A 27208-nucleotide genomic window follows, 5' to 3' on the forward strand; every position below is an offset into this window, starting at 1 on the left:
TGCAATGTTACCAAGTTAAAAACTTAACTGCTCATAATGAGTGATTTTACATTCATTATTTTAAATGAAACAGCATTGGTATAAGATATGAAAGATTTGACAGTCTTACTTTGCTAAATGATAGCTTTCTTTATCCTATGTACGTACTTGTATACATACATTATAGTGGTATTTAGCATTGCGATCTTAATTAGACCTATTTCACCTTTACTAGTCTCGATGATGAAACAACTCACCCAGATAATGTAGGGAAGCTCGAAGAGATGTGGAAACCCACAGTTAGGGATTCATTCAACCTCATTTCCTCTTTCTATAAATTCTGAAGACAACCAAAGGATTTAAGTTAGAGCCTATTCCCCTCTAACTCTTGGTAACTACCCAAGTACTCCAGAAACCTAAACAACACTCACTCCAAGCCGCATCAAATGCTATAAAGAGCAGCGAATGTTATAAAAATAATTTTTTTTTAGAAAATAAAAAAGAAACTACACTCCAGATAAGTTCTAAACAGAGAGTGGAACCTACCATCAAGTTTCCAGGTATAATCTCCCTCTCTGTTCCATGTACCCCCTTCCTGCAATGCCCTCACCAAATACTCTAAAATGGGATTAGTTTTAGTTTCGAATAAGTTTTAATTTTGCAAGGAGGATTATTCATTCTACCAACTTTGCAAACCTCCCAGACTCTCTAGAGAATCCTAGAGATCATCAGACTCCCCATGACAATAATGATGACATAACCCAACATAAAACGTTTCTATGTTTTGATGATGACTCTCTCACTCTGTCCTTTGCCCAACTCTCAACAAAACAGAGAGATGCCACCGTTGAGGATTACCTCAATCCCGTTCATGGGACAAGCTCTCATCCCATCTCTAATGGCTTTCTTTTTGAGTTAGCCAGTGGTTACCTCCATGATTTTGTTCCCTACTTTACCTACTTAAAAGATTTACTTAAATGTTATCTACAATAACGCTAAACCTACACATCCGTTTCGCAAAGGAAGCACTAGAAAATTGAAAAACAGCACAAATCTATTATAAAATCCTATTATACAAATTATACAAATATAAAAATAAGCATTTTAAGCAATTTAATTAATTGGACTATACATTATCTATACATTTTCTTTGAATTAAAAAAAAAGTACAAGAAATAAGCAATATAAATAAAATAGCAAAATACTGTCAAAATACAAATATTTATAAAAATTAAAAATAAAATGAAAATAAAAAAATTAAAGATTTAAATAAATAAAGTTCACTTTGGAAGTAACTGAAATAGTACAAATTTCTTCTCGCTACTTGAGAGTAAATATTTTTAAAAAATTTGTATTTTTTAATCTTTTATTATAAAACTAATATTTAAATATTGATAATGGCTTCACGCATTAATCAACAGGCAAAAAAAAAATCTTTCTAAACATACTAAAATGCATTAAAATTTATTTAAACAAAAATTCATTAAAAAAAATAAAATAACAGAAAAATTGTAATACATAAAACAAATAAATCACAGACTGATAGATATAACATTATTTAGCAGACATGTATTTATTTTTTTAGTTATTAAATATTAAAACAACTGTCACAAAAGTGTAAAGATATTTGGCAATCTGGATTTTATTTTTCTATGTTTCTTATAAACTATAGGAAACACATAAAGGATATTTATCTCCTATTTAACCGTCCGGGACTATTGGTTAAGTCAATAGTTAACAGTGGCTCCGTGAAGTCCAATAATCTTTGCATCTGATTCACAAAGCTGAAAGAAACGTGATAAATTTAATTCATTTTTACATGAATATTTCAGTAAACTTTTCCATGTACTTAAATTGATGATTTTTGCGGTGTTTGATTATAGAAAATGATTGCTGTAAAAGAGAACTTCTTACTTAAAATTCTTTTTTCAAATTCTTTCTTGGATTGATATGAAATACATGTTTGAGTTAATGTAATTCTAATTCTTGTAATGTATTTATATGTAGCAAGTTATTTAAAGATATTTTATCATTATCTTTCCAAAATATCTCCCCAAAAAATATCAATTAGCTCTCCCTATCCAAAAAAAATGCTTCAAAAAATTGTCTAAGTTAGAAATGTAAAACTTGTAAGTTTTAAACTATTTTATGTAAAAAAAAAATTATGGGTTTCTGGATTGTTATTTGATATTAGGCACATGAATTGTGCTTATAGAGAAACATTACTATTGTAACAACTTCATTTGATTATCTTATTAGACTCGTATCTGCACAGCACTGTTTGAGAAAATAAATGATGTGTGCCAATGGTTCTAGGTTAAGTTTCATTAAAACATCAACGCGACGAAACATTCACCGAAAGCCCTAGCTGTCTCCGCTCAATTGTATCAGTTATTTGATGTATCATCAAAGTTTGATACGGAACGAAGAAACATTATTCACTCATGATACACAATAGAATGCAATATTTTTAAATTAATAATTATTACATATTAGTAACTGTGGCGTAGATATTATTTCTATTATTCATAGCATGTATTAAATATAGTCGGGAAAGCCCACTCCTGTTGGTGTGCGATACTCCAGAACTGGTCGTTATGCTGCAAGACCTGTTTTCGGTAGGCGATCATGACACCGTTAAAATTAAAGAAAAAAACAATAAAAAAAAGAAACAAACTATTCAAAAAAATAATTAATTTATTCATAATAATAAATAAATAATTTTTAAAAACATCTTAACACAAAGAAATAAGAAAAAAAAAAGTAAGTTAATAGTAATTCAAGAAATTTATTAAAATGGGACCAATAACATCACAGTAGCCCATTACACGTATTTCCGATTAGCCTCTCCATTGAGCAGTAATTTTTCCTTAGCTGATAAAAAACTGATTGCCGCATATAAGAAACATTTATTACCTAAATGTGAAGACAAGTCACATCGATATATACGTCGATAGATACTTAAATTTTTGGTTTACATGCATTTATTTCAAAAATTTCAAAATAAAATAACTACACTTCTTTTGCAAGTAAATTTCAGCTACAATAGGGACTCAAAAGCTACACACAACGAAGAGCGTAAAATGTAGAACCCAAAGAGCAAAGCTAGTTCCACTAAGCAAGAGGGATGCTATTCTTAACTTAAAATAATAACCTTTTAAAAAAATTAAAACGAAAACCTGACAGATTTTTAAGGTAATGAATTGGCAAGAATATGGAACCTTACAAGTATGAAACTTGTTAGGCCTGCCAGGAAAAGAATTTGGTACTTTTATCTGTAATAGAAAATTACTTAGTACAAGTGACTGTGGTTAGCTAAAACCGAAACTGCATTCAATTAGGCACTAAATCAGACAGGGGGTTTAGTCTCATCCAATTAGAGGTGCAAATGAATCCCCAAACAAGAATAAGAGCAGTGATACATTCGATTTGAAATATCCAATTAAATAAAGTGTTAGAAATGCATCAAATGAAAGAATCACATTTAAACTGAAAGACAAAGAACGCAACGAATTGTTCGATATAATAACGGAAAAATGTAATTCCAATTTTGTAGGGAATCATTCTAGCAAAGTCAGTGTGAAATTTAAAAATAAAGCGCATTAATTTAAGGTAGAACAAACAATTGATATTTCTATATAAGAAAGGGAGATGAAGCATAACATGAAAAATAAGGGATTATCAATCAGTAAAGCAGAAATTGGAAATGACCACCAAAAATTAATAGAATAATATCTTTCCAAATTTGAAATAAAACTAAAACAAAAACAAAAATGTGGAAAAAATACTATTACACTGTAAATCTAGTAATCTATTCTGTATATGCCATTGAAGTAATTTTCCTTCACACATTTGTGCAACGAAAATTAAAACTACCGGTTTAAAAATCCCACCTTTTCTCGATCAGCCTGCTTTTTGGTTTCCAAGTTAAAATTTATAAATATCTTGGGTGGAACACTCTCAAATTTTTCATTTGTTAGATTTGTAATAGTACAACGTTATATCAAAAATTCTGCTTTGTACTTATGGTGCTTACAAAACACAAAGAGTGAAATGTAGGGCAACCAATTAATAAAAACCACTTTTTTACTCAAGTCTAGTAAAAAGTGCAGGATTCCAATATTTCGTCATATAAGTGCATCAAGACAAATAAAGAACACGATTTTTAAATAATCTCATGTTTGCTGCAAATTTTCCAAGTTGTAAATACGAAAATTTTGTAATTTATGCCTTCTATATTACCCGATGTGGAATTTGTAATTGAATGAAACAAATATTTTAGATGAAAAGGGGCATGAAATACAATCAAATGAAATCACGTGACAAAAATCAAAATAAAACAATAGGTATAAATGTTTGTAGCATAACAAAGAAAACCTAAGTTTCAGAGAAAATTAGAAAACTAAAAATTTCAAATAATTTTTCTTCATGATCGGAATTTTATTATCATTACTATTATTTATGGGTAAAACCCGGATAGTAGGATAATTTATTTTCCCCTCCCTGGAACCCTTCTAAAACTATTTTTCTCGGAAAGAAGATTCAAATAACAGCTGATCAATTTTAAACGACTAATTAGTAAACCAATGTTGCATAAATAACGTTAAAATGAAATCTGCTATGAGGAAAGTCGCCATCATCCAAATAAATTTCATTAAATTAGAAACATATGTAATACCCATGAACATAATATCGTATAAATGATTAAAGATTCATAATACACTACTGTAAACAGTAATAGTACTCCATTTACAAGAATTATCAAAAACTTAAGACTTATCTTAACCTCAAATATCCTCAAATTGGATAACATGGAGAATTTCACAGGAACGTATGATTCTTATGTATGGTGAACAATACGGAATGAATGAGTAAAATTTTACTGAAAATTATTAATTTCATTAATTTTTATTATTATTAATTTTTTTAGATATTTTTTTTTTTTAAGAAAAATATAAATCTAAATAAAATATTAACTTATAAATTCAATTCAATTTTTGATTACATACTCGCTTTTACGTGGTAAATAAATACATCTCGCGCTTAGTAAAGGCACTCACATCTTAACACATAATTCCCTCAAAACCTTACAACAATATACATATAACTTCCGACAGAAAAAAAATGCAAATAAATAAATAATCAAACGAATAAATAAAACAAAAAACATTAATACATGTGATATCCTTGGGATCTCATCGATGGATTTTCAGTTCTCCTGGGAGTCCTAGGACCATTACCTCTACTTCTTCGCCCTCGTCTAACATTCTGGTAATTGTAAGGTGATACTGCATGGCCTAAAAAAAATAAATAAATTAAATAATTAATTCTGTGGCTTGGTGCCAGAAGTGCCAATGTCAAAAAAAGGATTACGAGTGTACGTCCTCTTTAGTCTACCTGGTGGGGGGGGGGGGAATATTGATGCTAAATTTTGACATTGGCAGTAGTAAGTTTTAGTAACTCAGTCGCTATTTGAAATTGACTTCGGCACTCCTTGCAAGAAAAATTCTGATGGTTAATATATCAAATCAGATTTTTACTCATTTTTACCAAAATCTGACATTGGCACTTCTAGCACCAAGCCATAGAATTGGATCATTAAAAAAAAAAAATTGCAATTAAATTCTTTTCTTTTTCAATCCATCCTTTGGCGGGATACGGTGCACTATTCCTTGGGTACATCAACACAGAATTTCTCCCATAATACACCAAGCTCACTCAATAATCTCATGTATCCGTACCCTAGCACACCAAAATGTAAAACAGTCAAGTTTTTAATACTTTTAAAAAACAAAAAAACACATTTTTCAGTTGTTTTGGTAAAAGAAGTTGACCGTTAAAATCCAAAAGGTCTTGAATGAGATAATCTCTTTGGCCAAAATCTCTTGTCATGTAAAAAAAAATTTTGTAACGACAATCCACACTTAAAACGACTAGGAGGCTCCTATCAAGGAGATTTAGGGTTCATCATTGATTGGCAAAACAACTCTATTAAATTTATTTAATTTTCAGTAACTTGAAGTGTTTTATTCTAATGGATATCACCTTACACTACCTCTCAATAATAAGTGGTTTTAAAAGAAAAAGGAAAAATAATATATTTAATTTATAATACAATAATAATTAGCAAATACCTGGCCTGCTGCTTGCTCGTTCTAGTCTTATATCTTCCCTTCGCTTTTTGAATTCTCCACCCAGAAATTCTGCTAATTTATCGATAAATGAATCTATAACTAAAGGCCCTACTTCAGTCTTTATTCTGGTTCTACAAACTGGACATTCTTTCTTTTTCAATTTCCATGTGGCTACACATTTAGCACAGAATGTGTGGCGACATTGTAAGGTAGTGGCCTAAAGCAGACAAAGTCAAAAATCATTATATTAGCTTCTGAAGGGAGTAGAAATAAACAATTTCTACCATTTTACATTCATCCAACTTCATAGATTAGTTGGTGAACTAATCCTGGTGAGGTTTACTAGGAAAGTCTTCAATACAGGGTGAATACGGAGGAGTGGTCGAAACTTCGGGAGGTGATTCAGCAGCTCAAATGCAACAAAAAATATTCTATTCACTTTGGCCCGATTCTCAATAGTGTCCAAGATATCTGCATTTTTAACTTTTCCGACCATACTCGCGTTTTTCACCATAAAAACGGCCGTAACTTTTCTATCCTTTATCCTACAACAAATCTGCTTATTCCAAACGAAAGAGCATTAAATTTCCTTTAAATTTGCTTTGTACAAAGCCTCAAAACGATTTTTATAACAATGAAATTTTTACTTGAATGTCTACAAATAAGGTTCTCGATGATTTTTTGTTAAAATTTTCAACTGCATTTTTTCAATGATTAATGACTCAAAGAATCACATAATTTCAGAAAAAGTTGCGCATTTATTGAGCTTCAAGATCGTATGAATTTTTTTGGTTTTTAACAAAACCCTACCCCGAACAGAGGGGTGTAAATGCAGAAAACTTGGATTTTGCGTAACTGACTTTTCACTATTAATTTACACAAACATCAATTTTTACCATTTTAGTAACCATTTTAGTTTAGAACAATTATTATTTTATAAAACGGAAGTAAAAAATAAAGTAGCAATAAAACACAGAAGTGAAAAAGTACAATAGGCAGGTGCCTAGTTAAAATTGCTACAAAAATCGTTCGAACTATTCAAACAAGAAAGTGGGAAAGAATTGTGGCAAAATTTTAGTTTCTTGACTACAATTGTTTGTGCAACATATTTTAACGACATAATGGAGGTTTCTTTTCATCAAAGTTAATTAATAATATTTCAAAACTAATCAATTTTTGGAGAAGGAACAAAAAGAAAATAATCATTTCATTTTTGAATTATTATTAATTAACTTTGATAAAAAAAACCTCCATTATGTCATTAAAATAAGTTGCACAAACAATTGTAGTCCACTACTGCGTTTTATTGCTACTTTATTTTTTACTTCCGTTTTATTAAATAATAATTGTTAAAAACTAAAATGGTTACTTTTCTTTTTGTTCCTTCTCCAAAAATTGACATTTGAGTAAATTAGTAGTGAAAAGTAGGTTACGCAAATCCCAGTTTTCTGCATTTACACCCCTCTGTTCGGGGTAGGGTTTTATTAAATCCAAAAAAAATCCATATGATCTTGAAGCTCAATAAATGCGCAACTTTTTCTGAAATTATGTGACTCCTTGATTCATTAATCATTGAATAAATACAGTTGAAAATTTTAACAAAAATCATCGAGAACGAATTTTTTAGACATTAAAGTCAAAATTTCATTGTTATAAGCAACGTTTTGAGGCTCTGTATTGAGCAAATGTATAGGAAATTAAATGCTCTTTCGTTTGGAATAAGCAGATTTGTTGTAGGATAAAGGATAGAAAAGTTACGGCCGTTTTTTTTGGTGAAAAACGCGAATCTCGACGGAAAAGTTAAAAATGCAAATATCTTGGACACTATTGAGAATCGGGCCAAAGTGAATAGAATATTTTTTGTTGCATTTGAGCTGCTGAATCACCTCCCGCAGTTTCGACCACTCCTCCGCATACACCCATATAAAAAGTTCTCACCCATTAACATCATTCATAAACATCATCATTCGATCTCTAATTATCTCAACGTTTACACAAATCTGATGAACCAATCCTGAAGAATAGAAAAAACATCTATAAACAACTATAAACATTTTGGGGGGAGGAGTTTTAAAAGTTTTTGTTATAATTGATTTTTCTAATAGTTTTTATGAAGCCGTAACACACTTTTTCATCAAGCTTTTTACCATTTGATAAGGGAAAGCCTTCGCTGAATTCCAGACTATTGTAATAGTAATAACAATAGTAATAATAATAATAATAATAATAATAATAATAATAAGGGAAGGGATTAGCTATGAGGTTAGCATACTGGACTCCCACGCGGAGGTCCCGGGTTCGAATCCAGCAGCTGACCCTTAGATTTTCTCTTCCTAGGAGCTTCTTACAGCTCACTGTCCGGTGATGGACAGTGTTGTCTGTAACGAGAGAACACTGTCCGGAGGCCGGCAGTGCACTGGAAAAAGCTCCGGGCGCTAATGACCTCAGCTGTTGATGCGCCAAAAAAAAAAAAAAAAAAAAATAATAATAATAATAATAATGTAATCCTTGGAGAAACATATTCATGAGTATAACCAGAACTTTTTTTTTAAACACTTATTTATTTTGTTATTTTATTTTTGTAAATTAAATTTAGCCATCCACATAACTGATTTGTGTCACGCTTATTCTCCATAACTCCCAAGCTCTCTAAACAATTCTCTAAACTTAACCCGTTGCCGCACACTTTTATTTTGATGATCGTGCTCAGAAACACACTTTTTTTTTCTCAATTGTTTATGACTGCCAGATGGAAACAAGTGTAAGTTGTATGTTTGGAAGTAAAAATTATCACATTTGGCCACGGTTTTTCAAAAAAAAAACTCTCGACGGCTATAACCGTCATTTGCTCATCATGTCATTTTTTCTCTTTCCAGAGCAAATGACGGCTATGACCGTCGTGACGACTACACAGCATTTGCTTTACTAATTCAATAATTAACAAGTGTATGCGTTAGTACACTTCGTACTAACGCTGTACTTTTTTTAATTAATTAAAATGTGCACGACGGCTATAGACGTCGTTTGCCTACATATCAACAAAGATCGGACGGCTGTAGCCGTCATTTGCGGCAACGGGTTAATTAAAAATACATACAGTTGAAAATACAATTTATTTTACATTATTAATTAATTAACGAGAAAGATTGTAATATCACGGTTGAAATATTAATCTCAACCAGTAGCTTTTAACAAAAATTTAGCTAACAAATTCTTAAGCATAAATTAATTCAACAAATTATCAAATAATTATTTAACAAGAAATATTGACTTAGTTTATACAAACCTGAAACATCACTTCACTGCAGACACTACATGAAAATTCTTGTTCTAACAGGTCAGAAATGTTTGTAGATAAAATGTCCTTTTCAGCTAATATTTCGTTTAACCGTCCTTCCTTGATCATGAGCTCTTTTTTAGCTGCTTCCAACTCCTCCTTCAAGGCATTGAATTCTACTGCGTCGAACAAGGAATTGATGTCAAATAGATGTGCTGGCTCTTCAAACAACGAATCCGCCTGGCCTGGGGTACAGGCGCAAAAGAAGAAGTATCGCTGATGTTTTGTGCATGCGGGGTAAGGATGGAAATTTTTTTAAACAAATGAATCACTGAAGCCAATTCTAAAATGTTTTAGACATTTTTCTTGGGTTATTAGAGATTCATTAGCACAAAAAAAATACCCTTGTAAAATTTTGATAGCAAAAAAAAAATGGGTGAAAATGTGAGTTGGTATTGTAAACAGCCATGCACTATGCAGTCTTATTAATCAGAGAATTCTAATTATGGGTTTCGAACACATGTAGGAAGCTTTGAGAAGCTGCAACTATTTCGTGAAAGATTTATTAAAAAGTTTTTGGGGAGAAAAAAACATTTTCTAAGGAACATAAATTTGAATACTTAGATATTTATTTTAGATATTCGTAATAATACTTTTCAATTTGAAAGAATTTAAAAACAGCAAAAAAACAGGTTATTTCTCGAACTAAATGGTAGTAAAAAATTTATAATCCTACTCAACACTAGATGGATTAAAGTACACTATCAGGTTACGAAGGTTTCAGCGAAATAAACAACGCTAAGATCACGATACTTCTCACTAGGATTAAGAGAATTTAAGAAGACACTGGATATCATCTCTCGGCAGAAAAGTCGGAAATTCATTGACCTATTCTCACTCTTGGATAAAATACTTTTTAAATATTTTCAACATTTAATTCTGCCAATAAGGCTCCAGGTAAATTAAATTCAAGTTGATTAAAAAAATTAAAGATAGGCGAAGAAACTTTTTATTTTTTATTCTTTTTATTTACCTTAAGTACATTCAAGAAAAATGTAAACCACAATATATGGATTATTCAAGACAGCACCATGGTAATTACTGTCGGTAGACGAAGGAACTTATTGTTGATTAAAATTTGTTTACTAGTAATTAAAACCACACAAAATTTAGGCGAGCAGAAAATTAATTAAAACATGCACATATATATTTAATAAGATTAAATTGTAGAAACTTACCGCTAACATGGGAACCATTACGAACGTCTGCTACATCAGCTTCCATTGCTTCCTGAAGGGCTGACTAAAAAAAAGAAAAATATCAAATTATCTTCAATAAGGTCGGCATCCATTTATTCATTAGCAATGTAGGTATACAAGGTGACAGAATTTATTTCCTTGATTTTTTCTAGTAATATTTTGTTAATTTAAAAAAAAATAATAATTGATACTGTTTTCTAAAACATAAAAACTAAAAAAATCTGTTCCAAAAATTGTATTACATATACAAGTCTATAGGTGTTTGGTTGTGACATAAATTGATATCGTAAAGGCGGCGGAACTGTGACTTTCACTGAATAGATACTTTATAAGGATCCTTAGAGCTGTTGTACCCAAACAACTCGTCAAAAACTAGGGAAAATTTTTAAATAAAAGTGATGGGTTTTTCAAGTGGACAAACAAAATCGTTGGACCATTTTCGAGTAAAACTATAAAATCGTATTAATATGTCTTACATCTAACTGGGAGTTTTGGACAAAAATGTACTATGAAAAGCGGTAATCGAATACAGGATAGACTATCAAAATTTAGCTTTCTGCGATGTATAGTATTTGAGATATGCTAATACGGATATTCCTTGGCCAGAACTACGATATGACTACATTTACTAACTCATACTTTGGATTAAAAACTATCGCACTTTAAACTAAAGTAGAGAAATTGCTTTTTATCCTATCAAATTTCAACAAAATCGGACCAAGATTGCAAACTTTGCAATTTGAGGGGCCTCAAATATTGAGGCTAACTCCTCCAACCATAAAAAGTACAATTTCGAGACGAAGAATGGTTAATCTCCTAAAAATTCGAATCGAATGACATTCCAATCTTTAAAATCGATTCACGCCATATTAAATAAAAAAGATATCAAGAACAGAAAAAATTTCTGAAAAAGTCGGTTTTTATGAAAGAATGTTTATAATGAAATTTATTTTATGTACATTGTTGCCAGCATTTGCTCTTCACATTAACGAACAATTTGGGAACTTTAGTTTTTATCAAAAAATGGGGGGAAAATTGGCAGAGTTTTTAAACAGTGCATTTTTTGACAATCAATCCTTAAAAAACGGTCCTTCCGAACGAATTTTAATATAAAACACGTTTTCAATACGCAAAGATAAGTTATTAGGTGCTTATCTTTCCTATAAAGTAATATTAATAATAATACCTTTTCAGAGACAACTCTGTCTAATTCCATTTCACAATCTTTCAGGGCTTCAATTTTACATTGTAACTGATTTGCTAGGGCATCATTTACTGAACTTAAATCCATTAATTTTAAACCTAATGTTGTTTTTTGCGCTTCCACACTTTCTAAAGATTTTTGTGTTTCTTCTAATACTCCTGCTATTTTCTGGTAGTTTTCATTTAATAAATTTTTCTCCTGCGCAAGTTTTTCTCTGAAATGACCAAAATGGATTAAAAATAGGAAAGTCGAATGAAAAAAGGCGTAAAACAAAAAAAGAAGAGAACATCTAGAGGCCATCAGCTGGATTCAAACACGTGATCTTCGTGTTGGAATCCAGTATTTGCTAACCACTTAGCTGATCCCTTCCCTGAAGTGAACTATTATGATTTAAAACTTGTTTAAGTAAATTTCTTACATTTCCGCTAAAAGCCTAGTATTAAGCTTTCTTAATTCACATTCATCAGTGACAGGTGGAGTACCATCTTCCACAATTTCGATCACTCTGTTACAAAACAAAAAAACTGGTGAGAACATCCATGTGACACCCTCTTAGTACAACAATTACAATTTATTTGATAAGTTTGTTCTAACAATTAACTTTAGTGCACTGCTAAAACACAAAAAGTACCTCTAAATACCATCTATTATTCTAATACAAATATTGTGTTAAGTACATACAGGGTGTCCGGGCTAAGTTGTCCAACCCCTTTTTCAAGGTAATTGATGATGAAAAAAAAAAGTTCAAATCGTAACTTCCTTTATTTTTTGAGTAGTATCTAATGATATTATAAAAAACGAAATTCTGCTGCTGATATGCAGGTTATACATGTAATATAAAAAAAAGTAATCGCCTATTTTTTCAGGCGGGGCTTAACGTCCAACTACCAATTAGGTGTCGTGGTCGGAGGGGACTAGCAAACATACTTTACTGTAAATTTCTTTGATTAACCATTAAATAAAATCCAAGGCCTAAGACCGGGGGAATTGAACCCAGTACCACAATACATTAGCACAATACAATTAGCTTTACTGTTCTCGCCTCTAACCGCTCGGCTACCGTGGCGCCTTATACATGTAATATATAATTATATATTATAATAGAAATAGCACTAGAAATATTGTATGTTTTATTAAAGAATTAAACCAAAAGAAGTATTTTATAGACAGAAGAAGGGCTCAGAAAAATCCAAACGTCTCAAAAGTAAGGAGCATGTCGTATAGGTAAAGTAAGGTGGGTGTAAGTAGAAATAAAATGTGGAGCAAAACTTAAAAAAATTAAATTACCCTGTTAAAACCTACATTAATTACTTAGGATAGAAAGATTACTTCGAGTTTATAAGCCTACAATTATGTACTCAATATTTTAAGTGTAGAGAAAAATCTATGGATTCCTTTTGAAAAAATATAATTAAAACAAAAATAATATTGTTGACTAATCGGAATATCAAGTTTGCGTTTACAACGATGGTTTCACACTTTTAATTTTCAAAATTTTGACTGATAACTAACCTAATTGTGTTATAAAAATAAACTTGAAAACAATTTTAACTTCCTGAAAAATGGAACTAAAACAATACCAAATAAATTTTAAAAAATTACTTACTCAGACAATTTCCTTTTTTTAGCCGTTGGTATTTGAGTTGAGTCATTATAAAAAACATATTCATTTTCTGTATGATTAACGAATGAAATTATATCACCATTATTTAATGTTTGCCATTCAGATATTAAAGGTTTGTGGTTAATTCTAGTACTTCTAAAAGAACTCTGAAAAAGAGCAATGACCTTTAATAGGATAAAAAGATTTAATCCTTAAGTTCCAATATAGTGATAAATTTTTATTACAAATATCTAGTTATGAAATCTGGTGAATTTCAAATTATGCTTCAGATCCAATGTAATTTCAAAAATCTTAATCGTCTTAATTTCAATGAGTTTAAATGGACTGATGGGAACTTACATCTTGTACCTCTAAAGTTCTGCTTCTAAAAGCAGCCTGGAACGGTATGAATAGGTGTCCCAAAGCGGAGATTGATGTAATCATCAATCTTAGACCTCTACACTTTATAGTTAAGAGTCGAGGGGGCAAAGGGAGCCACTCCCAGTATTTCTGGAAAGGACATTGTTGAGAGACGCTGGGGGAATGGATATCATCGACTATCACCCTCGTATCTTTCTAGAATTTTTCTAGAGAGCAAAGGCTGGATTTCTCAGGTAACTTAGCAGAGTATTCCTGACAGAATTGTAATATTTATAAGTAGTGTTGACGTTCTTCTACAGGTAAATGAAACACTAGATGAGATTGACTAGTTTATTTTAATGAGTTTACGGTACCCAATTAGCACAATATCTTCACTTTCGTTTTTCACGAAGCAGTTTTTCTCTCTGAAGAAATTAAATGTCAAATGTAAAACAGGTAATAAACTCAACGGTACAGATTCGACAGCGAAACACCTGAACTAACTTAAGAATTCAGAAACATAGAACAAGAACTCAAGAAATTCAAAAGGGCGTTAAATATTAGCTGAAATAAGATCTGAAGCATTATAATCCACCTAAAGCTGGTTTCATTCCAAGCAAATTAATCTTTTTTACAAATTCTTCCATACGAGAAAAAATAAATAAAAACAATAATATAGGCAATCCCGTTTTAAAAGTTTTATAAAATTTAATGCATTAATATATAAATTTTTCAATTACTTACTAAATCTTTTAATACCCAACACTTTTCAGCTGAATATTTAATTAAACACTGATTTCTGGATACAAACTTGGACTTAATATCCAAGGCTGAATCATAAGCTCTCCCAATTGAAAACTGTTAATAAAACAAAATACATTAAATTCAAAAAATGTTAACTTAAAAAAGAAAAATTATTAGAAATATAGATTATTAATGCAACTTCTATTTTACAGTTGGCTTTTCTCTGTAGTATCATTCTATAATGTATGGTTCCGTATCTCACATACAGTAAATTAATATTTTTATTTTTGTAAACCATTGCGAAGGAGATTTTATGAATCAGAAGGAAAGGAAACCCTATATCACCGTCTCTCAGCAATATTTTTGAAAGTTGAATAAAGCAGTGATTTGTGAAGATATTTCAAAGAAAAAACCTCCATTAATCAACTCTCCCTTCACTACATGGTGCATACACTTTTATGGGAGCCGTTCCGGGATTTGAAATATAAAGGATCTATGTGAGAATTTACTTTAAGACAATTCAGTAGCATTCGTAGTACCCAACAGACAAGTTTCTTCGAGTTTCTGAAAACTTCATTTGGATTTTGTAACAGTACTGTGAGCTTTGTCGGGTTTGTAAATTTACACTTCTCATTAGTTGTTCCGAGAACTGTTAAGAAAAGGAACTGTTCTTCTATGTAGATGATATACTTATTCCTGGGATAAATGAAGATGACGCATTCCAGAAACTACACTAAACGTTACAAATAGCTGCAAAACAAAACGTAACAAAACTACAAAACGTAATAAATAGGTTATCTATTAATTTGAAAAAAGTTAATTCATGAAGAAGCGTGGCCATCGTTAAAGAAGGGCATATTTCATCTTGGTCTGCAAAAGTGAAGGCAGCATAAGCCTGTCCCGTACCAATAATAAAGAAAAATTTGCAAGGGTTCTTAATCCATACAGGCTACTTTAGAAGACTTATAAAATATTATGCCATCATTGAAGAGCCATTAACAGAAATGCTAAAGAGTGACAAAGAGTTATATTCTGGCAAGGAAGAAGTACTTGCCTTTTATTCTATGAAAATGGCGCTAACTAATAAACCAATTCTACGTATTTTTTACTCAAGTGCAATTATTGAGCTCCACACGGATGCATCTAAAGAAGGTTTCGGAGCAATTCTCCTACAAAAGTTGTCAGATGAAAAACAATCTAATCCAGTACTGTACCCCAGAAGCTAAAAAGAAGTGTCATTCATACGAGTTGTAGAAATAAGCTGTTGTAAAGTAACTAAGAACTTATATGCAGGCATGAAGTTCAAATTAGTCACTAAATATTCTGCTTCTAAGAGAACTCAGAGTAATCGAGACGTTGCCACCAAAAATTGCGCGTTGAGCATTGGTCCTTGAAGAATTTGAATATACTAAGGAACATCATTCATTGTGCAGAGTGAATGAAGCGACGATATCCAGTCGTTATCCAGCTGGTTATTGAGTCCAAAGTATCTAAAACTAACGCCAAACGACAAGATGGAGAGAACCGATTAAAGATTATAAAACATTGCGAACGGAAACCTACGGGGATCACTATTGGAAGAAGGTGTTTAAAGATGGAAGGATCAAAGAATATAGTGGTCGTACCAATCAGTATGCAGATAGAGATCACAAGAAATGAGCACGATAACGGCCACTTTGGAGATATAACACACTGCATATAAATAACTTTTGGTGAACAATATAATTTTTTAAGGAAAATCCCTTTTTATGCATCCTGAGAATAAATTTGGGTTCCCTCTTTGAGTCATTTTGTGAAAAGTGCAGTCGTCCAATCTGGATGATAGTGAGAAATAAAAATGTTTCATTATTTCGCACCAATTTCTAAATTCAATTGTGTAATTTTTAATCAGATCTTGAATACAGACTTTCTTAAACAGATAAAATAACAGAAGGAAAGGAAAGAGACCTCTGAAGTTCACGTAAAAAAATAATAAAAGTTTACTTAAATCATTTTCTTAGCAGCGTGGGTTACACAGGAAATAACATATGTACTTCAGTTGAGGTTATTTTTAATTCGAGAATATTGTACTTTTTTTGGTCTTACATGTTATGTACCTATTAATTTTTCTTACCACTTAGTTTTGTTTCCTTTCTCTTTCTGAAAAAGTAATGCTCTGAGAAAATCCATCCCAGCAATTTTTTTAAATTATTATTTTTGTTTCACACATACAATACAATTATTAACTTCACTTTAGGCTGGGAAATCGGCTTCGAGAGCATTTTTCATTAATAGTTTATTTTAGTTGATCCAAAAAATGCATATACAAATTTTCAAAAAACAGGTATTAATGACCATAACTAGCAATATACTAACCTCTGTTCTATCACCAAAATAGTAACGATCACATTTTACAGAATCCAACAAATAGGGTCCAGTACGACTCATCTTTTTTGAAGTAACATAAGATACACACCACTGAAATACGACGAGGCGTAATAATTTCAATGTTTTATTAAGTTATACAAGGAAACTTTGTTAAATAACTACCATCAGAACTAACCTTTGAGGCACAAAATTATAAATAAAAACATATATTTAAATTAGATACCTGAAATGATTGGTTAAAACATCTGAAGTAAATTGGAATAACTTAACACTTCCCAACGCTACACTAAACATAAATGCACTATATATTTTCAGAAAAAACACCAAAATTATTTCACTGTCTAAGTATGTTTTTCTCTGCCTATGATACTTATTCTTAATCACAGTTGAGGTACAATGTTCTGTTCTTCTATCGTGGTCTGAGCAAGCAATAAGCTGTTGAGCTTTGATCATTAGAAAGAAGATAAGCATACCTCAGCAAGCTGCACTGTTTTCATAACATTGAAATAATCGATTTCTTTGTTTACTTCTGTCGTAATAACACATTACTGAATTAATTAAGTGAGTTACGTCTTTAATAATTTTTTAGTTTGATTAATAAACATATAGTGAATTATGTTTTTTTTTTCTTAAAGTAAATTTTGTTAATTTCATATTTCAACAAAATAGAAAATTAAACTCTTTAGATTTAAATGATTTTCTCTACTAATTTAGTTTATTTCAGTAGTTCCCAACTTTTTTTTGGATTGAGCCCCTTTTTTTACTTTGTTTAACCAGCGTCCCTCACCAATAAAAAGTTGCAAACAGACCTTTCATCTAACCGTATTCTTTTCACAAACACTTTATTTAATTTTTACCTGTAATTCCCTTATTAACAATTAAAATCACTTCTTTTAATCACTGGGTTTACTCATTGCCAACTTTACCTTTTTAAAAGCTGGTATAATCCTCTTTTCTCGAATACAGCAATTTATTATCTACGATTTTTCTCTGAGACTGCATCAAAATGATACATGAGTACTTCCTGCAACTTCTTCGTTTACGTTGAAAAAAAAAAAATGCGTGAACATCATTGTACACAGCTCATCAAAAAATGAAACAGCTAATTTTTCAAGTACAGTTCTTATATGTTATAACGGCGCAAAACAGACAGGAAGAGACTTGTATTTCATCTTTATGTCAACTTATCAACTTAAGTCTCGTACACTTCGTTTATGCCAACTAAGATGGTCTTTCGTACAATACTATGAGAAGAAAGTCATAATTGCTTTTTAGGAGGTAGGTAGTTGGGGCAAAGAAAGTGCAGTGATTAGGAAATGTGGCCTTAATTGCTTGATTTGCCATTTATGTCAAAGAAAATTAACTATTTGAAAAATTTGTTCTGTTTTTTCTGTGTTTTGATTGTCTTTTTTTTCGTGATCCTTTTACATGCTCTCTTGATTTCGGTTCTCAAGCAAAATAACAACTAAAACATTAGCAATAGTGAGAAGTAGGGCGCTAATGGCGCCAGCAAAAAAAAAAAAAATAAATAGTGAGAACAACTTGATTTTTTATTTTTTTGTAATTGCTTTCTTAGGCCTGTAATAAAGCTCTTCCTCCTATTATTAGAATCTATTAGTTTAGGCAAAAATGTAAATTGCTTATATGTACATTTTAGTTTATACCAAAACCTCTTGATTAATTTATTAAAATACTCTTGAACTGTGTGAACCACAGGGTTGTAAAAGTAATTTTCAAAACAAGACGCTGTCTTAAATGTGGGAAATAATGCCTAGGCCTTCATAAAAATATATCCAGTACCTTTATTGTTTTCGTAGTTTCTAATGATTTTAATTAGTCCTTTTTTTTACCATGATGTTCAGAGCTGTTGGTAAAATATACGTAAGACCAAGTAATCAGTTTTAAATGTTTTATTTGTGCACCAGATTGAAGATAACTCAAATGTTGTTCTTGTGGGAAGATTAATATAATGATAAACAGCAATAATTCACTACTTTGGAGGAGTACATAGCGTTACTGTTTTGCTTAGCAACCAATACCACAACAAATATAAGGTTTGTAAATGTTAATCATTGCATTTAAAAGCTTCATTTACGACGATGGATCCATTTTATTTAGCTTTAAGCAATTTCAGAAAAAGAAAATTTGAAAAGTCTGCTTCAATATGTACAGAGCTGTTAGAAAAAAATCCGTATGACCAAGTAAGCATTTATAAAATGATCTTTGAAGAGACAATATTAAAAGATTATTATTTTTGTTAGTTTTATTTGTGCATCAGATTGAAGAATTCTCAAGTGTTTTCTTGGGAGAAGTTTAATGATAAACATTCTAATGTTTATATAGGCAGTATGGACTTTAAAAATGCAGGCTTTGACAGCCCAAGTCATGGTGGATGATATTGAAGCCGAAGAAGAAGGAATAGCAGATGTATTTCTTGATTCAGAGACAATAGCTCAAGCAGCAAGACCGGGAACTTCTCTTCGAACTTCTTCAGCAACAGCGGCTCCAGGGCTCAGGTAGAATTCTGAATATTTTCGTTTCTGTTAGTTAAAAATACCGGATACAGTATCCACATCATTCAAAAGAACAACAAAAGTAACTTAATCTAACCGAGTCTGCTAACGGAATCTGAATCAAATTCCGCCAGGGAATAATTAAGCAAATAGTATGTTAGAATTTTCGCCCCCTCACCCCTACTTTCTTCCTCACACCCCATTAGTCTAGATTTCTTTTGAAAATGGGGGCTTCGCCCCCACACTATTTTAGAGAAACTAAGAATTCTTAATTTTATTCTGCAAGGCATGTGTAACGCGAAACTTGAGATGAGGAACATATTTCATAACAGTTATTTTAACAAAGAAAAACAAAAATAACCTACCTTATTATCAGCGATTCCTATCACACAGTTTGTACACTTTCGCAAATCCCTCCAGGAATGCTCTCATAAGGTCGCCACTGGAAGAATGACTCCTATTCTACATGTAATCCGCTAAGTACGAGCCAAACTGGCCTGTGACAGTCCTTCTTGGCAGGTGTCTTTTTAATGGAACTCATCACAAATAAAGTTACAAAACAAATACACCAAAGCTAAGGCACACTGGCGGAAGCTACTCGCAGTACATTACCACGAACCCAGTAACTATACATAAACATATGATGCTTAGAACAAAAACTGTGCTAAAAACAAATGTTCCTAATTCCTAATTAAATATCAAATGGCGCTTACTAGATTAAAAAATGTTTTGTATTTGTATAATTAAATGTGGTGGTTGACACATAAAATAAATAATAAAATAAACATAAACACTTCAATATTAGGCCACACTTCTGGGTGGCTAATCTTAAAATCAGCCGAATTTTCAAAATGTAGCTACTGATTATCCAAATTCTCAAAATTTTATGAAACTTTTTGATGTCAGATATAATTATTTACGCCATTTAAGAATTATTGAATGATGGCGGTTGCTTTTACTTTAAATGACGAACGAAAAATACAACCTGAACTAAACAGAATTAATGTTAAGTTCTTTATTTTAAGTTCGATGATAACAAACGTTTTAAAAGTGGTCTATACATATGTTCTAATTAATAATACATGTGTTTTCATTCTACATTACCCATAACAATTTAGGTCTTAAATTTTGAAGAGCTCTCTCTAAAATATATAGGAAAGGATTTATTATAGGTCAGAGTAATGGATTTACGCGGAGATCCAGGGTTTGAACCCAGGAGCCTGCCATTAGATTTTCTGTTTTGTATGGTGGCAGGCATCATTATAAACTTACGTGTCTTTCACCTATCTACGATTGGAGAATCAACAAACTCCCTTAGAGCCTGGGTTGAAACAGATCTCATGCCTAGTGAGAGACAAGGATCTCCTCCTTTCCTTTAAAGTCTTTAAAGTTGCTGAGTAATCAATATGGAACTCATTAATTTGTTTGAAGAAGAATTATGAATTATTGCTTTTTATACAAATGCTCACCGTTCAAATGGACTAATATTATTAATAATTTTTTACTTAGTGCCTTTAATGAAATTTCAAAGTTCTTCAATCAAAAATTAAATGTTCACTAGTTGTTTTTACATCAATGGTGTGTCTTGAATTTATTGATTTTTTAGTAGAAAGCATGGACCTCAGATTATCGTAGAAGATTCCTCCTTAGATATCATGTCCAAGTTGTAGAGTTAATATCAGTGTAAAGATGATTTGCTGTTCATTTGAAGAAATTTTTTTTGCCGGCGCATCGACGTCTATGGCCATTAGCGCCCGAAGAAACCTGTTAAATTTATTTAACTTAATCAATATTATTCGTTTTTCTTTTTCCTAAAAAAGTATATTGCATCAAAACGTTATTACATTTTGCTCTGAGAAAATAAAAATATAAAACTAATTTCCGTTCCATTTCAAGTGCCCTACCGAATACCAAATTATCAATTATTTACTCAAATTATTCTTATATAATTTGGAATAGTTTAAAAGAATATGTTAGTGCTATAGCTTAAAGTAAATTACAAAACTCAACGAAAAACATATACAATGGTCTGTTCAATTTCGAATTTTAACGCCCCTTAAATTAAATAACAAAAAAAAACGTAAACGTAATTAAAAAAATTTAGACCACGTGGCTCGACAGGACGTCCCGTTAGCGGTATGGTACGTCCAGCATCTCAACGAGCACATGCAACATCTTTAGAACAAGCACTGAGAACTGCAAGAACAGCCAAATCAGCGAGAGCTGCAACTAGTCAAGTAGCTAGAACTATTCGACTCGGTACAGCATCAATGATGACCCAACCTGATGGTCCTTTCATTCAGGTCAGTTACTTTTAATTTATGTAAATTTTTATTTTCCCTGACTTCATAAGTAAATTAAAATTATTGCTATCTTTACTTTGATGTTTTTGATATCGAGTTTTTTCAATCAAAAGATATTAAAAACTCTCTGTCAAAATAACACCTAAGTAATATAGTATTAACGCTCCACAGACACTTTATTGCAGGTTTCGAGATTAAATATAATCAAATATGCAGCCATTGAAGGAGTAGCAAAACCCTTATTTCTGTACATATTTTATCATGAGAATGATGTCAAAAACGTAAGAACTTTTATTAAAAAAGAAAAAAGTAGGAAAATTATACAAAAAATAATGAATTAATTACACATTTTATTTATTTTTTTTAAATAGGCACTTGATCTGGCAGTCGAAGCAACAAAGACGGCCCATTTTAAGGACTGGTGGTGGAAAGTGGCATTAGGTAAATGTTATCATCGACTAGGTTTAACAAGAGACGCCGAACAACAATTTAAGTCTGCTTTAAAACAGACACCTTCCGTTGATGCTTACTTGCGCCTAGCTTCATTATATACGAAATTAGATCAACCGCTTAATATACTTGAATTATGTACAGCTGGATTGCAATTGTTCCCCAATGAAGTTATGCTGACTACTGAAATAGCAAGGTGAATTTAAATATTGCCTTAAGTGAATAAATAGATAATCTAAAAATATAATGTAATCCTGGTCAACTTGAAAGTTGAATATAAGATATAAGAATATCTCAGCATATAAGAGTCAAATAAAGACGAATTAATTAATATTGTTTCTTTACTAGGGTACTAGAAGGGCTGAATAATATTCCTGCATCTGTAAAATACTATAGAGATGTCTTACAAGAAGATGCCACAAATGTTGAAGCAATCGCTTGTATTGCAACAAATTATTTCTATTGCGATCAGCCGGAAGTAGCTCTATGCTTTTACAGGTTTAATCACCAATTTTTAATGCTTTTTGTATTAGATATGATAAATTGCAGAAATTAAAGATTTTTTTTTTTTAGAAAGAAAAACAAATTAGATTTTTAACTTAATTGATACTACGTCAAATGTTTTTCTAGTTTTAAAACTAACTATTTTTATATTTTTAGGAGATTACTGCAAATGGGTTTGTACAATGCAGAATTATTTAATAATTTAGGACTTTGCTGTTATTACGCTCAACACTATGATATGGTTGTTAGCTGCTTTGAGAGGGCATTAAGTCTGGCCATGGAAGAGGCAGCTGCTGAAGTTTGGTATAATATATGCCAAGTAGCAATTGTTAGTTTTCAAATGTTGGACAGATATACGAGGTGTGTTCAAAAAGTAACGGGAATTTTCGTTTTTTGAAAAAAATATTTATTTGTTCATCTACATTAATATTGTCGCCTTCAAAGTAGTCCCCTTCGCATACAATACACTTGTGCCAGCGCTTTTTCCAATCCTCGAAACACTTCTGAAACTCGATCTTTGTGATAGCTTTCAGCTCTTTCAGCGATTCGCTTTTAATGTCATCTATGCTTGTAAAACGACGGCCTTTTAATGTTCTCTTTATGTTTGGAAATAGAAAAAAGTCACATGGAGCCATGTCTGGCGAATATGGAGGCTGGGGCATCGTTAAAGTTTTGTTTTTGGCCAAAAATTCACGAACAAGCAATGAAGTGTGAGCAGGTGCATTATCGTGGTGCAAAATCCATGAATTGTTTTGCCACAAATCCGGGCGTTTTTTTCGGATTGCTTCACGCAAACGGCGTTGAACTTGTAGGTAGTACTCCTTATTGATTGTTTGACCTTGTGGCAAGAATTCATGATGCACTATGCCATTAAAATCGAAGAACACAGTGAGCATAACCTTCACATTCGACCGCACTTGTCGAGCCTTTTTCGGTCTTGGCGATCCAGAATGCCTCCACTGGGACGATTGAGCCTTAGTTTCGACAACATATCCGTAAACCCATGTTTCGTCACCTGTTATAACACGTTTCAGTAGATCCGCATCGTTGTCGACTTCATTGAGTGACTCTTGAGCAACTTCCATTCTCCGCTGTTTTTGTTCGAAATTCAACAATTTTGGAACAAATTTTGCTGCCACACGTTTCATACCCAAAACATCCGAAAAAATTTCATGGCATGAGCCAATTGATATGGCAACATCATCAGCGACTTCTCTGATTGTGATTCGGCGATCGTTCATAACCATTTCTTTCACTTTTTTCACGTTTTCATCGGTTGTTGATGTGCTTGGACGTCCAGGTCGTTCGTCATCTTCAACGTTTTCGCGGCCATCTTGGAAACGCTTATACCACACGTAAATCCTTGTTTTACTCATAGCAGACTCACCATATGCCTTTATTAACATTTCACACACTTTATTACACTTTATTTCATTTTTTACGCAAAATTTAATACAAATTCTTTGATCCATTTTGTTTAACAAACAAAAATCGCCAAGCTCGAAAAACACGTCTAACCTTAACGGCTGCCACTTAAGAAGTAAACAATGAATATTACTGAAAATTTTATCGTACTTCAGGGGCATGTGTACCAACATAATAAAAAAAAAAATTTTACAATCAGACTCTCCAAACCCGCGAAATTTAAAAATTCCCGTTACTTTTTGAACACACCTCGTACAATAAGCACAGTTTATTTAAGATTTAAATTTTCTTATTTTCTCTCTTTCTGATAACTTTATCGAAGTACACTTTTCTGAAAAGCTATTTAGTTTGCTTTTCCTAGATTTTTCACAACCTTTTGTTCTAATAAGAAGAATTTATTGTTAGAGTTTATTCATTTAAATTGAATTTTCACACGTTTTGTGATTACCTGAATCCAAAATAGTGATAATTATTTTTATAGCCTAGTGTATTATCAAACTAATTCGAAAACAAAAAATTGTTAGAAAGTAAAACTTTACATCACGTTTTTGAATTGCCGTGGGACCTGAAAATAGTTAAGATGAAAATCCTTAACCAATCTATGGACTAGATTTTTCACTTCATTTTCTTGAATGTGGTACCAACCTTTTTTAAAACATGGCTATTTTCGTTTGTTACCCATAAATCTACAATTTTTATTTAAAACATTTTTCTAGGAAAAATCAATTAAGGTGACATCTGGAAAGGGGTGATTGATTACGCTTTCCTCTAAAGTGCTATTTTATTTATTGATTGATCACTTATACATATAATATTAAAAAGTATTCAATTAATGAAAATGGCAAAGTGCCTGATTAGTTTTTTCAGTTTTTCAGCTATTTTTTTGTAAATTAATCTTGCAGAATCTTAGTATAACAAATACTTATTGACGGAAATCACTTTTGTTTGAATCGTTTTTTCACGAAAATTCATTTTAAAAGTGTTCCGGAGAGAGGAGTATTTGTGGTTCCCTCTGAAATAGTGATAGATAAGTTTTATTACCTATATATAGTTAGGTACTGTAAGTTGAAAATTTAGTTAAAATACCGAGTTTGCTGAAAATCCCCAAAGCATATGTAGAATTTAACATTTATCAAACTCTTTTTTCTTAAAATTCTTAATGATTTGAATTTAAAATTACAAATGTACCTCATATCTGTTTACTCTCTAAAATCAATTTTTTCGTAAAAACGAAGATTACTCATTAGACTTTTTTATTAATGAATTAATTGCCTAAGAAGTTTTTCAAATGAAACTTACCGATCTTGTTATATGATAAAATTCAATTTCGATAAGCTATCGTAATAATAAATAGTAATAAAATGAATATAGTTTTTGATAATTAATTAACATGATACATAATTCGGTAATAATCATTTTAAGATTTAATTTTTAAATGCTATTTAGAGAAGTATGACCTGGTGTTTTTTAAAACTTGTTTTTCCTAGGGCATAGGAGATATGGTAGTTGCTATGCAGAGCTTACGTCTTTGTCTCTCTATTGATTCGAATCATGCAGCTGCATATAACAACCTGGGAGTATTGCTGCATCGAAAAGGGCAAACACAGGAAGCTCTCGGGTATTTTCAAGCTGCACAAAGTCTGGGACCTTTCTTATTTGAGCCATTCTACAACCATTCACTAATTACAAAGGAGGTAAATTTTATTTTTTGCTTGGAATAGGTCTTTCAATTAGTTGTATAGGATACTACTACTTTAGCGTAGAGAGCTTCACTTTGTCTGGTGACCAGCGACGCGGGGTATTCAAGGAGGGTTGAAAGAGATGACTGGAACCTGCAAAAGGAGGAGTAATCGGGTTAGGGCATATACATCGAATTATTTTTTGCAGTAGAAATGACCATTAAAAGAATAAATCGAATAAATAAATAAACTGCAATTTGTATTTGCGTCGACTTATTTATTTTACGCATTTATTATTTATGGCTGTTGTAATTCGCTGCCTGCTTCATTTTTTTGTTTTTAAATAGACGGAATTTTTAATTGTGATGTCCAGTTTACTTATTAAGGAATAGAAAGTAATTATGCTTTCTTATCGCTTCTAATAATTGATTATTATTATTATTTGGATAGGTACTGGATATCTTCAGCATTCTTCTCAAAATGTTGATTCATTTTATATTCTGCTTGCAGATGGGAGATTTTCAAACCAGTTATTCCGTAATTCAAAAAGGCTTGAAAGCTTATCCAAACCATGCTCCTTCAGAAAATATCCTAAATTCTTTGGAAAAATATTTCCAAAATTTGACTTTTTAACATTGTTATTTTTATAAAAACTAATACTGTAAATTGTAAAACTATATATTTTAAATAAAAGAAAAAAAAATTATTACTTTTTGGAAAATATTTTAAAATATATGTTAGAAAATGTCTTTTAATAGTTCATTTTAATTTGATTTCGCCCAATATCACCTGGCAAGACAATCTAGCATCTATTTATCCTTCTAAACTAATTGAAAAAGTATTGTTTTCAACGTTTGTGTTAGGAAAAAAAAAATCCTACAAGCTCTCACAGGCTGCTTAATATACACGAAGATTCCTTTGATTATCTTTGCCCAGAAAATAGTCAGAATTAAAGAAAACCAGAATTGTCTTCAGATTGATTGTTAATAATAACAATTTTTTTAAAAAAACTTAAGAACGCGTTTTATATCCTGTTTAATTCAACACATTTTGAGGATTCCTTAAGATTTGGTTTGTCCCGTAAATGAGCCTTAAGGGAAACAAGGTATCAGAAAAATATGAAGCAGCATTTTATTTCTTTTAAAATAATTTTTAAATTTTTATTTTACTTCACATTAAGCCAAATCTATACCCTCTTCGTTTCGTTCTCAATATATCAAACTTAATTTATGAAATGTTTTAAATCTGATCATTAGATAATTACTATTTCAACTTTATAGAAAGGCTAGTATAAAAACCTTGTTTTATTGTTAACACCTTCATAAGTGTTCGTACTATAGAGCTGCAATAAATGTTTCACTTTCTCATTTATTATACTGCAAATATTTAAAAAACATAAGAAAGTAT

General features: G+C 31.3%; 2 protein-coding genes across 11 annotated transcripts; one reads left to right on the forward strand and one right to left on the reverse strand.

Moving 5' to 3' along the window:
• On the reverse strand, positions 1–20084 carry LOC141456725 (E3 ubiquitin-protein ligase RNF8-like). Of its 4 annotated transcripts, none has more exons than XM_074132972.1 (11): positions 19806–20084; positions 16916–17017; positions 14561–14674; positions 13460–13623; positions 12272–12358; positions 11836–12067; positions 10629–10692; positions 9400–9635; positions 6114–6330; positions 5156–5276; positions 1–1763 (listed from the first exon to the last, which is right to left on the reverse strand). In XM_074132972.1, exons 2-11 carry the CDS (start codon positions 16985–16987, stop codon positions 1670–1672), a joined length of 1401 nt encoding a protein of 466 aa, XP_073989073.1. In that variant the 5' UTR covers positions 16988–17017; positions 19806–20084; the 3' UTR covers positions 1–1669. The 4 variants fall into 4 exon arrangements, with proteins under 4 accessions (XP_073989073.1, XP_073989075.1, XP_073989074.1 ...); XM_074132974.1 differs by lacking the exon at positions 19806–20084 and adding an exon at positions 17151–17293 and having other exon boundaries at positions 9400–9566; XM_074132973.1 differs by lacking the exon at positions 19806–20084 and adding an exon at positions 17151–17293 and having other exon boundaries at positions 9400–9569.
• On the forward strand, positions 17352–26507 carry BBS8 (tetratricopeptide repeat protein 8). Of its 7 annotated transcripts, none has more exons than XM_074132966.1 (11): positions 17352–17488; positions 18853–18981; positions 19062–19128; positions 19271–19443; positions 21545–21743; positions 21929–22024; positions 22115–22389; positions 22542–22691; positions 22854–23025; positions 25610–25816; positions 26312–26507. In XM_074132966.1, the coding sequence occupies exons 4-11, from the start codon at positions 19289–19291 to the stop codon at positions 26432–26434; spliced, it is 1377 nt and encodes a 458-aa protein (XP_073989067.1). In that variant the 5' UTR covers positions 17352–17488; positions 18853–18981; positions 19062–19128; positions 19271–19288; the 3' UTR covers positions 26435–26507. The 7 variants fall into 7 exon arrangements, with proteins under 7 accessions (XP_073989067.1, XP_073989069.1, XP_073989066.1 ...); XM_074132965.1 differs by lacking the exon at positions 17352–17488 and adding an exon at positions 17602–18205; XM_074132968.1 differs by lacking the exon at positions 19062–19128.
• Positions 26508–27208: the final 701 nt, after the last annotated feature.

The sequence above is a fragment of the Rhodnius prolixus genome, unplaced genomic scaffold, assembly GCF_049639745.1.
Source record: "Rhodnius prolixus isolate KJV_2025 unplaced genomic scaffold, Rpr scaffold_10, whole genome shotgun sequence".
Taxonomy (NCBI): Eukaryota; Metazoa; Arthropoda; class Insecta; order Hemiptera; family Reduviidae; genus Rhodnius; species Rhodnius prolixus.

Bases quoted from the DNA above. Each gene is read 5' to 3' on its own strand.
- LOC141456725 (XM_074132972.1), bottom strand. From the start codon at position 16,987: ATGAGTCGTACTGGACCCTATTTGTTGGATTCTGTAAAATGTGATCGT. The intron at 10,693-11,835 runs GTATTATTATTA...TCTTTTTTTTAG, and splicing joins ACAGAGTTGTCTCTGAAAAG to TCAGCCCTTCAGGAAGCAAT. The intron at 1,764-5,155 runs GTATTAATGTTT...CGTTTCTTTCAG, and splicing joins AGATCCCAAGGATATCACAT to CTTTGTGAATCAGATGCAAA.
- BBS8 (XM_074132963.1), top strand. From the start codon at position 19,027: ATGGATCCATTTTATTTAGCTTTAAGCAATTTCAGAAAAAGAAAATTT. The intron at 19,129-19,270 runs GTAAGCATTTAT...ATGTTTATATAG, and splicing joins AAAAAAATCCGTATGACCAA to GCAGTATGGACTTTAAAAAT. The intron at 23,026-25,609 runs GTTAGTTTTCAA...TGTTTTTCCTAG, and splicing joins ATATATGCCAAGTAGCAATT to GGCATAGGAGATATGGTAGT.